The sequence below is a fragment of the Glycine soja genome, chromosome 7 (assembly GCF_004193775.1).
Source record: "Glycine soja cultivar W05 chromosome 7, ASM419377v2, whole genome shotgun sequence".
In the NCBI taxonomy this organism is placed as follows: Eukaryota; Viridiplantae; Streptophyta; class Magnoliopsida; order Fabales; family Fabaceae; genus Glycine; species Glycine soja.
Window position 1 is genome coordinate 42,180,258 of NC_041008.1, and position 17,731 is coordinate 42,197,988.

The 17,731-nt window shown below is 32.3% G+C and overlaps 1 protein-coding gene and 1 long non-coding RNA gene across 3 annotated transcripts; both read left to right on the forward strand.

The window, feature by feature from the left end:
• Positions 1 to 524: 524 nt before the first annotated feature.
• LOC114419812 lies at positions 525 to 7,191 on the forward strand. Of its 2 annotated transcripts, none has more exons than XR_003668303.1 (5): positions 525 to 685; positions 1,571 to 1,729; positions 1,814 to 1,873; positions 2,059 to 2,147; positions 6,736 to 7,191. It is a non-coding gene; the product is annotated as an uncharacterized LOC114419812 (long non-coding RNA). The 2 variants fall into 2 exon arrangements; XR_003668304.1 differs by lacking the exon at positions 6,736 to 7,191 and adding an exon at positions 2,374 to 2,946.
• A 6,306-nt stretch (positions 7,192 to 13,497) lies between these two features.
• Positions 13,498 to 17,072, forward strand: LOC114419810 (polygalacturonase-like). Its single transcript, XM_028385604.1, has 4 exons — positions 13,498 to 14,144; positions 15,313 to 15,602; positions 15,812 to 16,040; positions 16,594 to 17,072. Exons 1-4 carry the CDS (start codon positions 13,686 to 13,688, stop codon positions 16,615 to 16,617), a joined length of 1,002 nt encoding a protein of 333 aa, XP_028241405.1. The 5' UTR covers positions 13,498 to 13,685; the 3' UTR covers positions 16,618 to 17,072.
• The last annotated feature ends 659 nt before the right edge of the window (positions 17,073 to 17,731 follow it).

A 17,731-nucleotide genomic window follows, 5' to 3' on the forward strand; every position in this document is an offset into this window, starting at 1 on the left:
CAATGTTTTCGTGATTGTCATCCTTAATTTTCTCATCCGCATAACTTAGTATCCCTTTTACCAATTTTTCACCCTCACTACTCCCTTTTGGTATATGCTTATTATTGCACCCAATTTAAACATGTCATTAGATTTATCATGAAATAATTGTAGTAATTAAAAAAATCAAGATATCCACATATGATTTTACATCTATTGTTCAAATTCAAAAGTGAGAATGAGAAGATGATATTACAAGAAAAGATAGTATATGAGGACATAAAGCTAGAATCAATATCACTACTACAAAATAGGCTTTTTACGACGTCCCTTATACGATGGTCGTGACAAAACCGTTTTAATTAATAATGCGGTGGCATTACCGTAAATATAAGCATGTCTGGATTGAACTCTATGACGGTTGCATTAAAGACGTCTTAGAAAGCACGGTCTAGTGGCATTTTTGAAATTAAATGAAAGATGATATTATATATATATATATATATATATATATAATATTTTCGACAAAACCCTACTCAGTCTCGTGTAACGTCGCGCCACTAATTTCGACCGCGCCTCTCCTTCTCCCGCTTGAAGCCCCTCAAGTTCTCCAGAACAATCAAAGCAGTAGCCGCCGATGACGACACCATAGAGGCACCAGCAAAAGAAGAGGCTGCATCGGTTGGGTTCACCCCACCAAAAAAATGTACTAATTTTTGTTTTGTTAGGCAAAAATTCCATATTTTTATTTTTTGTCGGGAGGGTATTTTCTTGCTTTTATATTTTCTCTGCTTCATGTTGTTGGGGATGTCTGTGAGATGAACATATAAAGTTGAGATTTTTTCAATTATCTTCAATTTAGCAAGTTTAATTTTGTGCCCTCAAAATTCCCTTTATCTTCCCGTTTTCGATCTCTCTAACCCTTTCCAAAAGATGCTTCCTGGCTAGGTACAGAGAGCCGCTTGGTATTTGTCTTCCCGTTTTGGATCTCTCTAACACTTTAGAATTTGAAGACTACATAGAGCTGCTTAAGGTGTACCTGGCTAGGTACAGAGAGATAATTTTTCTTTTTTCTTTTGCTTCCTTTTTTCTTGGTATAGTTTTCGATGGTTTCTGTCAAATTTTGTTTTTAGTTGATTTAAATACATCATAAGGATATATGTTAGAACATGAGGAGACAATTGAAATAATCTAAATTAAAGTTGTCTGATACATCTAGCTCTCTTGAAATGTAGAATCCAGATATACATACAAAAGACAAATTTATTCTTAAGTAAATTACACTAACTATGAGGTTTTGTGAAATTACACAAACTTCCTAGTTTTCATTTCCTTTTCCCTCTTGAGGTGCGGTTTGGTGTTTGGTTAGATGAACTGGGTGGGTGGGAAACCTTTTAAACTACTGGATCTGTACAATTCTTATCCTCCTCCCTTCATTTATAATTATTTGGTTGGTGATTTTCGAAAGACGCTTCCAATTTTGTGCCCTCAAAAGTGTAGCATTAGGCTGTAAATTTGACTCATTTTAGTATAGTTTTAATGCTGTTATTTCACATTAAACAATACTCATTTAGTTAAGTTGATATCCTAGGACATTGTATATCTCTTGGGCTGGAAGAAAATTAAATTAATGAAGGTGGTGTTACTTGTCATAAGAGTACTTGGCCTCGGACTTTGTGGCTGGTGGCAGGAATGTATTGGTCTCCATCTCCATTAGAAGCTATAGTTGCTGCATTACTTGTGATCAATTGTATGCTTTTCTACTCTTGTAACTAATGCTTCTACTTTTCTTTTATGTGCTCTTTGAATGATGTGTTTTTTTTTTCCCTTCAAGTAATGTTTGGCTTGCTCTGCCTAGCATATGCATTACTTGTGCCGTGTTAGCAAACAACCTGTAAGTATATTTATTTATTGACAAGTGATTAATTGAATTTGATTATATATATACTATCTTGAAAGATTACTCAAATTTGAAAATTTGGGTACATGCCTTGATGATTTGATGCTCCTACATGTGAATAAAGAGTGTGCACAATTTTAATAGGAAACTTACTTCTGGTTTTTGATCCATTTGCTCAGTCAGCTTTCACAGGGATATCAAAGGGGCTAACATTCTAGTTGATCCTAATGGTGAAATCAAGTTGACAGACTTTGGAATGGCTAAACATGTAAGTTTATTTGCTTTTAGAGAATGAATTACTTTTGCTCACTTGAAAAGTTATTGCTTCTGGTAAAATAAATTGCTTTATTGTTATACACTTGTATTTTAATTAAAGTATGTTAATAGGTTACATTTTGATTTTAAGATAATTTTTAGTTATAATTTATTAATTTATTTTAATTAAAAAATAAGAAAGTATAACTTAACAAATCTTATAAACATTTATTTGTTAGGTCAGAAATTATAAGCATTGCTTGGTCTGGTAGTCCCACTTTGCCTTTTGGAGATATATATATAGAGAGAGAGAGACCCAGATTTTTTTATCGGTGGAATATGAATAGTTGAATACTAGATTACTCTAGGTGGGAAAATATAGTGACCATTTGTTTTTTCAGACTCCCATATCAATGGTTTAATAAATATTTTTTTAAAATATTATTTGTGGATTTTCCTTTTGGGTGATGGGCCAGCTTGTGACTTGTGTTCATTGGATCAAAGGCCCCCCGTCAAACATGATTGAGTTGAGCTATTAGCAGTATGTGTATGGCTATTATTTGTGTACGGCTATTATTTGGTTTTCCTCTTGTGTATTTGTGTATGGCTATTATTTCCTTGTTATTTAATCAAATGCACAAGCTATTAATAGTTTCAGTATTGTGAATTTGGTTTTCCTCTGCTTGTGTATTTGTGTATGGCCATTATTTCCTTGTTATTTAATCAAATGCACAAGCTATTAATAGTTTCAGTATTGTTTCTATTCTTTTCTTTTACATAAGTACGTAACCTCATGGCTGGGGCCAAATTGCTATATAACCTCTCCTCCATGACAAGTGATGAAAAGAAAAAAAAAAGTTGGATTAATTAGGATTTTAGTCCCTCAAATTTTAATTTTTGGTCCTTCAAGTTTTTTTGGATAATTTTCAGTCTTTCCTCAATTTTTCTTAGTATTTTTAGTTCCTCTAAATTTTTCTCTATTTTTAGTCCCTTGTTTATTTTTATTTCTTAAAATTAATTCATGTTTTGTCTATTTTTAGCCCCTTATTTATTTTATATTTGAGAGTAATTTTGAACAATAAAAATAAATGAGGGATTAAAAATAGACAAAAAATTTAGAGGGACTAAAAGTGATGTCAACAAAATTAATAAAAGACTAAAAGTTATCATAAAAAAATTGATGAGAATCAAAAGAGCGGTGACTTTCAAGAGAGAATCATGATAATAAAACCTTTTCCCTTCCACAACCTCACATGAATCTCACTCCACTGAAAAATGCAACAATTTTAGCAAAACACAAACAATCACAAGAAAGTAAAAACACATAAACAGAAGAAATTCATAAACTAAAATAAAACAAACTTGTGAATTCTCAAAAATCATTGTAACATTGGAATGCAACAACAAAAAAGTTGATTAAAATTCTATTCAATGTTAAGCTTTAGCCCTTAACAAATAAAAGGTCTCCAGCCTGTCGCATTTTCCATATAACCACGGTGCCCACTAATAGTCCATTGATGGCTAGTAACAACAACAAAAGTTCACCCTGGCAACAAGACACAACTTGATTGGACTCCTCAATCAGTTATATATGTTGCCTTTGGTAGTTCGGCAGTAATTGATCACAACCAACTTAAGGAATTAGCTATTGTACTTGATTTCGTTGACACATCTTTTCTTTGGGTTGTACGACTGAGTAATGATAACGAGGTAAACAATGCATACTTTGATGAATTTCATGGAAGTAAAGGCAGAATTGTAGGTTGGACACCACAAAAGAAGATATTGAACCACCCTGCCATAGCTTGTTTCATTAGTCACTGTGGTTGGAATTCTACTATAGAAGGTGTATGTGGTGGCATACCTTTCTTGTGTTGGCCATTAGCCAAGGATCAGTTTGTTAACAAGTGATATATTTGTGATGTGTGGAGGTTTGGATTGGGATTAGACAAGGATGAGAATGGATTCATATCAAAGGGAGAGATAAGGAATAAGGTAGAGCAATTAGTTGCTGATAATTGCATAAAAGCAAGGTCATTGAAACTGAAGGAATTAACCTTGAATAATACAGTAGAAGGTGGTCACTCTTGAAATAATGTCAAAAACTTTATCAGTTGGACAAATTAATAATGCTTTGGTATAGTTTTGAAATCATTGTAATTTAGTTACTAAAATTGTTCATTTTGTTATGTACTTTTTGAGTATATTGTAAGGTATGGCATTGTTGTTTCCTAAAACAATCGCTAGTGATTTTTAATTGCAATCATGCCTATTGCTCTATCTTTTAAAGCCACTTTAATACTAACACATTCCACTTCAAAAAAAGAAATGTTGAGTATTGTCGCAACCTACCCTTCGGCAGGAGGGCGACGCGGGACTCACGGGGGTGTCTTCCAAGAAAGGAATACACGCGGAGTCGCCACCAACGTTTATTTGAGGAAAACGTCAAAAAAACCGGAAAAGACATGGTCTACGAACTTTAAGTGAAAGGTTCGGGAGTTGTATTTACACACGGGAAAGGTATTAGCACCCCACACGTCCGTCACAAGAGACGACAGCCTTTAATCAAATGTGTAAATATGACTTCAATTTATGTTATCTTCCCTTTTTTCACGTTCCTATGCCTTTTATATATTTTTCATCTTTTTATGGTCGACGACGGTGTTTCCCTTGCTCCTACGTATTCCTCAATTGTGATAAGAAAATCAGACCTACGTAGTTCTTTGAGAACCAAACGTTGGTTAAATTATTTTTATCTTTTTTGCAAAATATGTTTTTATTGAATGAAAGGTCATTTAAGGCGTTGAACCATAAAATAATCTTTCAATTCTTTTGAAATGAGAAAACATTAAGGCATTGGACCATTAATGATCTCTTGTTATTTTTTAAAAGAGGTAATAAAGCTACGTGTTGATTTTAGGCCTTTTTTAGAAATCTCCATAAAAGCGGAAAAGATCATTTTAAGGCGTTGGACCTTAAAAATGACTTTTTTTAGGTGATGACAAAAGCTTGATTTATGAATTGATTTTAGCTTTAGTTTCACTTTGGTTATTAGTCAATTCGATTAAGAAAGAAAAATCTCAAAGAAAAACGTCCGATTGATCTTTTTGATTATTTTACTAAAAAATATTTTTTGATTATTATTTTATTATTTTTCCTCTTTTTTGGCTTTAAACGTGGTTACGACATGACCGAACGGTCAGATTTCATTTTAACAGAAATTAAAATATGTTACAATATGAATGATCGGTGGAAATTTATTTTATTTTTTTATTAGGCGAGAAAATGACTTAAATAAATGACTAAAACACGTCAAAAGGGGGTACAGAAAGTAAATGAAATAAAAATAAAAGCACGCGAAACAAATGAGGACTACTAAGGGTACATAGAATGAATTGAAAAGTTCGATTTCGGGAACTTACCGGTTGAAGACCGAAGAATGACGAAGAACGAACGAAGAATGACAAAGAACGGCAGAAAATCTTCACGAAATCACCCACGGAAACATCTGGGAGCGTTACGGAAGCGCTTCGGCTTGGGTTTTCTTCACGGAAACAATTTTTCTCACTAATTTTAAGTGATTCTCAGATACCAGGAGGGTTGAACATTTTTGTTCTTCCCTCCTTCCCCTATTTATAGGGAAAAGAATGAGAAGCTTGCCACCCAGCTCGCCTAGGCGAGCTAGGTTGCTTCCTCCAGATGGCACCGCCTTCTGGGGAACTTCTTGGAAGGCCCAAGTGGGCCTGATCGCTATTTGCACCCCCTGTTTACTAAATACACCCCCTTGCTTTTTTTGCTGATTCTTTTTTCGTAATGTTACGGAACTTTACGAATTATGTAACAATACTTGTTTTCTTTCCGTAATGTCACAAAACCTTACGGATTACGTAATCATCCCTTCTTTGGCTTCCGGGATGTTACAGAACTTTACGGATTGCGCATTAACACTTCCTTTTGACTTCCGGCATGTCACAGAACTATACGGATTGTGCAACAATGCTTTCTTTTGACTTTCAGCATATCACAGAACTTCATGAATTGCCTAACGATGAGTGCCAAGTACCTCGAAGTGGTCAAACGAGGGTCGCATCCCAACAAACGGATGGTCCCCAGACGAAATTAGGGTATTACAAGTACATATCCGTGGCATCTTTTGTGCATTTCTTTGGGTTAGAACACACTCAAAAACATTCTTTATTTTCTAGAGAAGATATTGGTTTATATAAGTGGATTTGATGGAGCACCTACCCTTATAGATACCCTATCAACAGTGAAGAACAGAGGAGGTGCCTATTTCTACTTGAGACAGAGCTCACTTACTAATTGTTGTATAAGCTGTCTATCTATTTATATATGGATGACTCTAATTTATTTGGACAAATTTATCAATAAACACTTGAGAAGAAAAGAAAAATGTTAAATGAATTAAGTTTTTCACATAAGTTAAAATTAATTTATGAACTAACTAATTTATAAAAGTTCTCTAAGTTAACTTCTCCAAAAATTGATTCTAACTTACGTAGATGAATAATTTAATTTTAAGTATTGATGACAAGCTTAACTTATATTAGCTTCTTATATTTCTAATTTTGATGCTTCAGTTTTTTCTCCTTATGATAAAATAAAGAGCTTTCAAGGACAATGATTTGAAGTGTCTAGAGGACAAGCATATGACAAGGAAGGGGAATGAGGATGAGGTAGAGGACAACTAGTGAGGTCTATAATTAAATTAGTCAACACTAAACTCAAAATTTTGTCCCAAACATTGTTTTGTCAAAGAAAGACTATCTGGTCTAGATGAGGCCATGAGGAGAATGTAACTTCAATAGATTAAAGGACTTAAACAATGTCAGATTGCTTAATTGAAGCCTCCAATACTAAGGGTGATTTACAACTTGCCTGATATGTTAATGCTAGTGGAATTGAGATAATTGCCAACAACTACTTGGCCTGTTGTCAAGCTTTCCCTTTCATCTGGTGCCATGGAATGGTAAGCTTTCATCTCTACCAACTAATGGGTTAATGTAGAACACAAAGTTTTAACTATCTAAATTTCTATTATGCAATTTATCCAAAAATAAATAAATACAAAAATCAATACTCTGATGAATAATTTCCCCTTCAAACTTTTTCTTGGTTTGCAGCCTTGTAAAACAAGTTTATACCTCCGATATAGATCTAATTCAATATCAACAATACTTTTGATTTGTACAAAACAAAGACCAAAAGGATTTTTTGGTCAACATATTCAAGTTATACAAGCAGCTAAAAGTGGGAGGTCTTATATTTTTTTCATGTTGAGCACGGTTAACTATGCTGGTTATTGCTAAACTTGCCATTGGCCTAGGTAGAATTGCCTTTTTGTTCTGGGTCCTAGGTTTGATCCAGGCAGGTGCCATTTCACCCAAGCCACATTACCCATCATCAGAACTTATTCCAATACATATAAAAAAATATCAAGATACAAAGAGATCTTTTCATATCCTAAAATATGTACGATATTTACAATTGTAGTTTGTTCATTTATTCTAGGATAGATATGTAGCCACACAAGAAATGACAAGATACAAAATGTTCGCATACTAGGAGATATATTTATGACAATTATCAAGGAAAAATTATAGAAAAATTGGTTAAGGTGGTGTGGACATATGCAAAGAAGACCATCAAAGATGCCAATGAGGAGAGTACATCACATGGTTTGTCCGTTAAAAAGGAAAATGAATGGCGGGTCTGTTTCCATGTTCACACCCATATAATCATCTGTAGTTTAATAATTTTGAACAAGAAAAACTCTGAAAAATATCTACTATTTATCCGCAATAAGTAATAGTGTATACAAGCCCAACCTATTAAAGTAGTAATTAAAAGAGCAGAGGCAACCATTGATGAGGAAGGACATGGGACTCACAGAACAAGCACAGTTGTTGGTGCTTTTGTTGATCATGCAGAAGTACTTGGAAATGTTGAAGGCACAGTAGCAAGGATTCCCCTTATGCTCACCTAGCAATTTACAGGGTATGCTTTAAAGGCTTTCGAGAGAGTGATATATTGGTTGCATTGGATGCAGCTGTGGAGGATGGAATAGATGTATTACCAATATCCCTCAGCTCGAGAAAGCCAAATTCTTTTTTTGATGAAAGCATTGCTATAGGCACATTTGTGGCAATGTAGAAGGGAATTTTTGTAAGTTGTGTTGTAGGAAACTCTGGCCCTCTCCTTGGCTCCATAGTTAATGGAGCGCCTTGGATCCTCATAGTTGGAGCAAGCATTATCAACAAAAGCATTGCAGCAACAACAAAGCTAGGAAATGGGCAAGAATTTGACGATGAATCTATTTTCCAGCCTTCTGATTTTTCTCCAACTCTGCTACCCTTGCACATTAGAAGTTGTATTTTGTGTTAATGGATCCTTGAATGATACAACTTTCTGAGGCAAGGTTGTTTTGTGTGAGAGAGGAGGAGGTATAGGAAGAATTGCCAAAGGAGAGGAAGTAAAGAAATCTGGTGGTGCAGCCATGATTCTCATCAACTATAAAAGGAATGGCTTTAGTCTCAATGGTGATGTACATGTTCTTCCTACAACACATGTAAGCTATGATGTTGGACTTAAGATTATAGCCTATATATAGTATTTATCTGAAAAATATCTACTATTTATTTGCTAGAGTGGTGTCAGTGTCATATCGGTTTTAACTTCATCACTACTTTGATACCTATTGGTATTTCTTTAACCATTTTGTATGTATATTATCATCTCATGATGTGAGACCTTTTCCAGCTCCATACTATCTCCTTAACTTGTATTGTGACCATTTTAGTTACTATTTCAAGGTTGAACTAGCTTACTTCAACCATGGAGGTATCTTATAATGTCATCACAAACTTGATCAATGCTAATACACTCCCTTAAGGCAATTGCTATTTTCAGTTCCCATATTTACTAATACACTCCCTTTTTTGTTTTTATATTTTCCTAAAATATCCTAAATGCACACTTCCCCTTCGTCATTTTCTCCCTCACGTTCTTCTGAAAAACATACTCCTTTTATCTGCAAATTTACCAATGGCATCATATCCCCAATGTTTTGTCTTGTATACCCAAAACCATGTAGTAAGACATTTTTCTATATTTTTTTTTCAAAAGGGGGATATTAATACTAATAAGACACTACAGATTTGCAAACCACAAATGAATGCATCTATACTTTGTCGTTTCCAAATCAATTTTTGATCATGTTATGCATTTGACATAAAGCTGACATTAACCTAATTGGGTGAACAAAACCAATAAAGCACCATTTGAGTGGAACAAAAACTATAATAGTTAGGTAGCAAGAGAGCAAACCTGTCGAGGGAACAGTAAATGACATACGTTTGTTGAGGGAACAATAAACGTGTAAACCTAGCTCGCCACCACAACACCAAATGCACAACACGACATGGCCACACAATGCGTTTACACGACGACTCAGAAACCAACAAGGGCGGAGGAGTGACGGGAGGACGGGAGATGAGATAATCACTAAGGGTAAGAGATAGAGGGTAGGGCCTATGAGTGACTTGATGGGTGTAAGGGGTAGTCTTTTAATCGAATTCCCAAACCACGACGGTGTTTATCCATAAACGTTGTGGATTTCTCATTTCAACGACGGTCAAAACTAGACTTGTCGTTGTAACATCCATACGAAGACGAGCTACTTTCCACCGTCGTCATTTACGCAGAACATAATGACAAATTTGTCACCGCATATTATTCAATGACGATTTCATAGGACCGATGTGGAATGTGCGTCGTAAAATTAGGTTTTTCTAGTAGTGTTCTTTCAAGGCCGTGTTGGCTAATGGAGTGGCAGTGGTGGTGAAGAGGACTATAGAAATTAATGTTATGGAGAAAGATGATTTTGATGTAGGGATGAGGAAGCTGACATAGCTTAAACACTGGAATATATTGACTCCTTTAGCTTATCATTTTAGAAAGGATGAGAAACTAGTAATCTCTGAGTATGTTCCAAGAGGTAGTCTATTGTTTTGTGTGCATGGTAAGACTTATTCTTCCTAACTTCTTCAAATTCAACTCAACATTTTCACATATACAAAATTTAGATGCATTTATGCTTACTATACTTTTAGTATAGTTCTGTAATATGAATTGGAGTTTCACCTCCACAATCTGAGGTCACCTAGTATTTGAGATATTTGTTTGTGTATATGTTGTTTTGTTAACTGTTGATTTTTAATACAAATGAAATTCAGGATATAATTTACTGAAACTGGATTGTTATTTTTTTTGCTTTGAAAATTGTATTTTAGAAAAATTTATCCAAATAAGACATAAAAAATCCACATCGGTTATTAATTAAAATCCTTTTAGAATTATGACATTTTAAGACAGTTTTGGAGTAAAAACCGTTGTCAAATATTGATTCTTTGTAGTCACAACTATGACTGGATGATAATTTAAATAATTAATTCAAAGAAATGTACACCCTTAAATGATAACTGTAGGATCCTGCATTTGCTTGCTTTATGACTCCAGGAATCATGGTACATATGACTTCTATAATACTCATTGAAGTATACAGTGAGTGCACTAGACAGAATCTTAGAGGTAGTTCGAGTATATATTGAATTTTAGTATATGGGTATATACACATTACACACTACGTTAACTTCGGAAAATGAGTACGAAATGATGGCGTGACTTAGGCTTTTTAACTTGGTAACATGTCCGCAACCTACAAGATGCGAATGTCACATCACGTTATTGGTGATTTCCTTGTTTTGTCGTAATGAAATTATGTCTAAATTTTTCTGTTGAATTTTCAAGCAACCATACATATAGAGTAATACTATTATTTGTTGTCCGAGTAACATATAATCTATAATTATTGTAAAGAGAATAACTTTATTTGATATGATCTTTTTTGGTGTTTTTATCTTTAATTATTATAATATTTTATTTTAATTTCTAATAACATGAGTATCTTTTTTGTTCGGATTATATATAAAAAGAATATAAATATTTTGATGTATACATTTTTATATCATTTTATTTTTATAATTATATTTATAAATTATTATTTTGTCTTTACAATTATCTTCACAAACCTACAAATATTTACTATCTTTTATTATTTTTTTTTATAAAAAAAAGCTTGAAAAGACATATAGACACGAAGTGTCTGTTTTCCTACTATTGATAACTATAGTTTCTCCTTGATCTCCCATTTCCCCATCTAATTTGTAGTAGTAATTACCATATACCAGCACATCACTCTATCTAGCAAGATATGTTCTATATATGTTCATTTTTTTCTTCTACCCCAACATGATTTGCTCCCTTTTCTCCTCAACAGTAATTAATAGAATAGAACTTTATATAACTATATATTCTCCACACTGCCACACAAAAATACAATAGATAAAGACAAGCTGTTCTATATCTAAAGCTATAAATTAAACCCAATTAGTCAGTACTTTCTATATTTTGATCTGTCTTCTTTCCTCGATCTACTTCCCCTTAATTTATTGTTAGCTAAATCTTCCTTTTTGGTAGACCTATGATGCAACCATTGAATTAAACCTACGCATTTTTCTAAATAAAAATGTAAAAGTAATGGTCTTAAAGGTTTATTTTATAAAGATATTGATCACCTTTATTTAGTCTAATCATAAGTTATGGATAAAAAAATTAAATCTAACCATAAATTTAATGAAATTAATTTTAATATATTATAAATGTACAAAAAGCTTCGCATTAATATTTGTTGTATCATTTAATCATTTAATGAGAATAATATTTTTTATGGAAGAGTAATATTTATTTTATGTTATTAACTAATTATTGATAAAATTAAACTTATTTATGTCAGTGCATAATTAAATGACACTCGAAAATATTTTAACATTAACAAAAAAAGTGAATCTAATCTTATAATTGTGGTAATCCTATAACATCTACATCTATATCTATTATATAAGTAAAATAAACTCTCATAAAAAATAGAATAAACTTGAAAATAAGTATTAAATATAGAATTTAGTCTTAATTTCAATTTTATGTTAGTAATAATTATTATAATCTCTATTCAACATTTTCTAATGAATTGTAGCATTGAGAAAAATAATGAATATAGTAGTAATATTTAACCATATTATTTTATTTGATCTTATATTATATTAATATTTAGTTATGTTATATGTAATAAATACTATAATTAATATATTTGAAGTAAAATTGATTTTCGAATAACTTTAAATATTATATTAATTAAATGTAATAAATATAATGTATGTTTATTGAACATATTCCCTCGTTCCAGATCATATGTAATTAATTTATTAAATTTCAAAAGAAATATTAGGTAACTTTTGAATAATTAATGACTTATATAGTCTTTTTATACATTACTTCCACTAAGTATTAATTAAGAATAATTTTGGAAGAAGTATTTAATACAACATTGGTTTTATAAAATGACATCTATTAAAACGTCATGTAATTTGGAAAGGAAGAGTATGATTTTTCATATCTCTATATATTTTGTACAGGGATTTGTTAACACACATTCATGTTTTTTAGAATAAGTATGATAATAAGTTATAACTAAAAATTGTCTTCAAATACATTAATAGTATAACTTATTAATACATATTCATACTTACTTAAAAATGAGTGTGTACATTAACAAATGCTAATAGAATTTGTTAAAGTCCAACACACTCTTATTTTTTTTAATATAAATACGTTAACAAATAGAATTTGTCTTAAAATACACTAATAATATAACTTATTAAGACTATTATATTAAAAAATTGGAGTGTATACTTAAACAAATTCATATATATATATATATATATATATTAAAATATCAGTTAAAAAATTAGTTCATACAGCCACGTTTTGATGACCCATTTTAATTAACCTTCACGAAACACTTTTGACTCATACAAGATTGTAGTAACCAATCACTGAATTAACTTCTCTCTGTCTTTGACTCTTCCGAAAAAATCTTAAAACCAATAAAAGAAAATTAAGATAATGAAACAATTAATAAAGGAATGGAGCACGCAAAGGTCACTGCCAGTAAATCAGGCCCTCCTATCTAACTCAAAAGTTCGGCTCGACTTTTACTTTCTTTCCATTTCATTAACACGTTCAATTATTTATTCCTTATTACATAAAATATCATAGCATATTTTTTTTAATGATTAGTACATAAAATATCATAGCATATATTTTTTAATGATTAGTACATAAAATATCATAGCATATATTTTTTTTTTTATAATTAGTACATAAAATATCATAGCATATAGCATAGTAACATAAAATCATAGTTAGTAATAATTGACAAGACATGGAACAAACTAAAATAACCTGCACAGTGCGTTGCCCTCAAATCCTTAGTTATAAATACCCTCACAAACCGTTCCAACTCCCATCCCACACCACCTTCTTCACCACTTGCACAACTCCATCTTCCAACTTCTCTCATCACTACCTCGATCATAATCAATCATCTTCAACACTAAAAAAAATAATAAAAATGGCAAACCCAACACCAAAACCTAGTCCTAGTCTTATTATCCTTCGTGTGATCTTAGGTTGTTGGTTGTGTTCATCCGTGGCATTGGGAGCCACATACAATGTGGTCAATTTTGGTGCCAAATCGGATGGCAAAACGGACTCAACCAAGGCATTTCTCAATGCATGGGCCAAAGCTTGTGCTTCGACCAACCCAGCCTCAATTTACGTGCCACAAGGAAAGTTCTTGCTTAAAAGTGCAACCTTCAATGGGAAATGTAACAACAAGGGTATTTCTATAACAATTGATGGCACTTTGGTGGCTCCTTCAGATTATAGGGTCACCGAAAACTCCGGTAACTGGTTGGAATTCGAGCGTGTCAACGGAGTTTCGATTCACGGCGGGGCGCTTGACGGCCAAGGCACTGCCTTGTGGGATTGCAAGAACTCCGGCAAAGGAAACTGCCCCAGCGGAGCCACGGTATGTTAAATTAATTAATTTAACTTTCATGGATTGAACATTATTCGTTGACATGCACAATTTCTTGCTCCCATTTTTATTTTTTTGATTTGATGTTGGAGGTGGAGTTGTGGACTTGGTGATTAGTGAGAGTTTGTTTAGTGGGGGAGATTCATGGAACGGTTTTCCACTGCTCAGAGTGGTTGCTAGAAGTTGAAGCAAATATCAAGCAAGGAGTTAGTAGTCTATATATATATATATATATATATATATATATATATATATATATATATATATATATATATATATATATATATATATAGTTATGTGGTTAGTTTGCTAGAATATTGCTGCTGCAAGTGGGGCCTGGACTTTTGATAATTTATCTCATCGATTTTTTTTTTTAACATACTAGTACAATTGTATTAGCCACATTATAAGAGACGTTTTTTTTTTTTTACACATTATAAGAGATTGGCTTTCCTATTCAATATAAATAAAAATATAATACATCAAAAGATATATGAACGTCGAACAATGATGATATATGAGAGAAAATTTTTTTTGTATGTGAGTGAGGGGTTTAAATTTAAATCATATATTTAATTAAATGTAAATGATTAAAATTTAATGTTATGTGATTTTTAAAAAAAAATTATTTGACTTTTTAATATTAGTATTAGATCTTAGTCATGTATGTATGTTTAGACGATTCAGATTTAATCATTTTACTCTCATATTAAAAATATTAAAAATATTACTTATAATATCATTACAAAAAATCATATTATTATTATTATAACAATTTTTTTTACACTCGACCAATTATTTATTGAATTTAACTCTGTATGTTTAATATGTTTTCAAATTAATTATGGTAAAATGTCAATAAATCTATTATATATGATCATTTGTGATAGTTATTATTTTGTTTTTCTCATGCATGATAAAATTGATAATTTTAGTATTAATTAATTAATTTAGAACTCGTCCATCTAATCATTTGATAGTGTAATTTCAACACCAATTCTACTATATTTAATATTCTTCTTCTTCTTATTATTATTAAACCAAGTCTACAAAACACCATGCTTCTCTTGGCGCTTTGCATGTAAAACAATTATTCGTAAATTTCATATAAAGCAAAGGAGAATTTGAACTAACCGTAGTTTTGTTTTGTTGTGTTTAGACATTGGCGTTCACCAACTCCAATAACATTGCCATTGGTGGGTTGACCTCAATGAACAGTCAACTGTTTCACATAGTGTTTAATGGATGCCAGAACGTGAAGCTGCAAGGAGTGAAGGTCTTGGCCGATGGAAACAGCCCCAACACCGACGGCATCCATATCCAAATGTCATCACACGTCGCCATCATCAACTCCAAAATTCGAACAGGCGATGATTGCATCTCCATTGGTCCTGGAACCACTAACTTGTGGATCGAAAACATTGCTTGTGGACCAGGACATGGAATAAGGTATTTTTATTATTATTAATGACGAGGACGAGATTCGAATGTTAAGACCTTTATGCATTTATCCCTACTCCTAGCACTAGCGTCGACAGATCCTACTAGTAGGTTAAATTAAGAATGTTGCTCCGTGTTATTAGCGGATTATAGGTGTTGACATGCTTATTATTATCTTTATAATGTTAATAATTGCAATTTTTTATTGGATTTTGCAGCATTGGAAGCTTGGGAAAGGATTTGAAGGAAGCTGGTGTTCAAAATGTGACAGTTAAAACGGTTACATTCACTGGAACTCAAAATGGTGTTAGAATAAAGACGTGGGGGAGACCCAGCAACGGATTTGTGAGGAACGTCCTTTTCCAAGACGCAATCATGGAGAATGTTGAAAACCCCGTTATAATTGACCAAAACTATTGCTCAGATAACAAGGGTTGCCCCGGTCAGGTATGCAAATTGTAGTATCTCCTGGACCTGGAGGGGCTAGTGCTTCCTTCGTTTTTTAGTTATTTCCTGCACTCTTCTTTTTTTTTCCAGAATGACCAATCCAAAATGTGAAATTGTTACATTCTGGAATGCACTTCTCTTTTAATTTGCTTTTAGAATGACCTATCCGGAAGATAAAAACACATTCTGAAAAGAGTGCAGGAAGCAACAACCAACTTGAGTTAAGAAAGAAAAAAGATGAACACTAGATCTCTTTGGATATATATCATCCAGTTTAATTAAACACTTATTGAATAACTATTATCATATAGTAAACTGTTATGAATAAATCACTTTTAGAATTCAAGAAGAAATAAGGTTAAATTGGTTTTATATGCATGATAAGTTAAGACGAAACTCCAATTCTCATTAGAGAATACTGAAGTATAAATAAACTCTTCCAAACACATCCTAAAATAAATAGGAAAATCATTATGATAAAAGTGAGCTGATTTTGTTTTTAAAGTTTGATTATTTTTTTTTCTTAACCCAATTGAATCAATATAATTAACAGGCTTCTGGAGTCAGAGTGATGTGACATACCAAGACATTCATGGAACATCTGCGACCCATGTTGCTGTCAAATTTGATTGCAGTTCCAAGTATCCATGTAGTGGGATAAAGTTAGAGGATGTGAAGCTCACTTACAAGAACCAACCAGCCCTGGCTTCGTGCAACCATGCTGGTGGAGCAGCATTGGGTTCAGTTCAACCCGAGAGTTGCTTTTAGTTTTAGAGCATAAACTATATGCACAAAATAATAAAAAATTACCAAGCAAAGATTCTAAATGGTATCACTATGATTGTCCCTAGAGTCATACGACAAGATAGGCAAATACAATGTATCACTAGTTTTTTTTTTTCTTGTTTATGGGAAGTGTATGTATCACCATATGTTGTAGTTTGAGACGTTTGTGGCCCATTGGGCTACGGTGGAGCCTGGTCTTGCAATTGTTATGGACCGTATGTGCTCCGATTTTCTATTACATGATTGTATTTCGTCTACAAAATATACAAATATTTGTAGTAGTAAATAAAAATGTCGTGTTACTATATATAGGATTTTATAGTACTTTTGTGTTTTCTTGTGATGTATTAAATTATATATTTACTAGCCTATTTAAAATGCTTTACTACAAAATGGGTTATTAGGATAAGTTAATAAAAAATTTCAAAAAGATAAACCCGCCTTAAACTTATATAAAATAAATAGGTGTAACTTAACCCCACCCAATTTTACACCTAATAGCAGATTATGCAATAAGAAATTGTACAAAGTCGAAGGTTTCAAATATATGCTAAAAAGTAATGTTACATAATGCAATGATTTTATTTCTTATTTTTGGTTGATTTAACTAATGTCTGAAACGTTTGTAAGAAGTTATTTTATTATGGTTGCAAAAAGCTAGGCATAGTTTGAGACATCCATGCTTATTGGAAGCTTGATAACTCTAAATTAAACTAAACACTGGATTTGGAATTATTATTCTCATCTATTGCTTTAGAGTCACTTTTATTTTTTAAATACCCTATAGTATTATACATATACTAATTTGGTCTTTTATCATAATATCATAGACAATAGTAATTTTTTATATATAAAGCTATGACCTGCAAAGGCATCACAACAGGACAAAAGCAAAAAATTTAAAG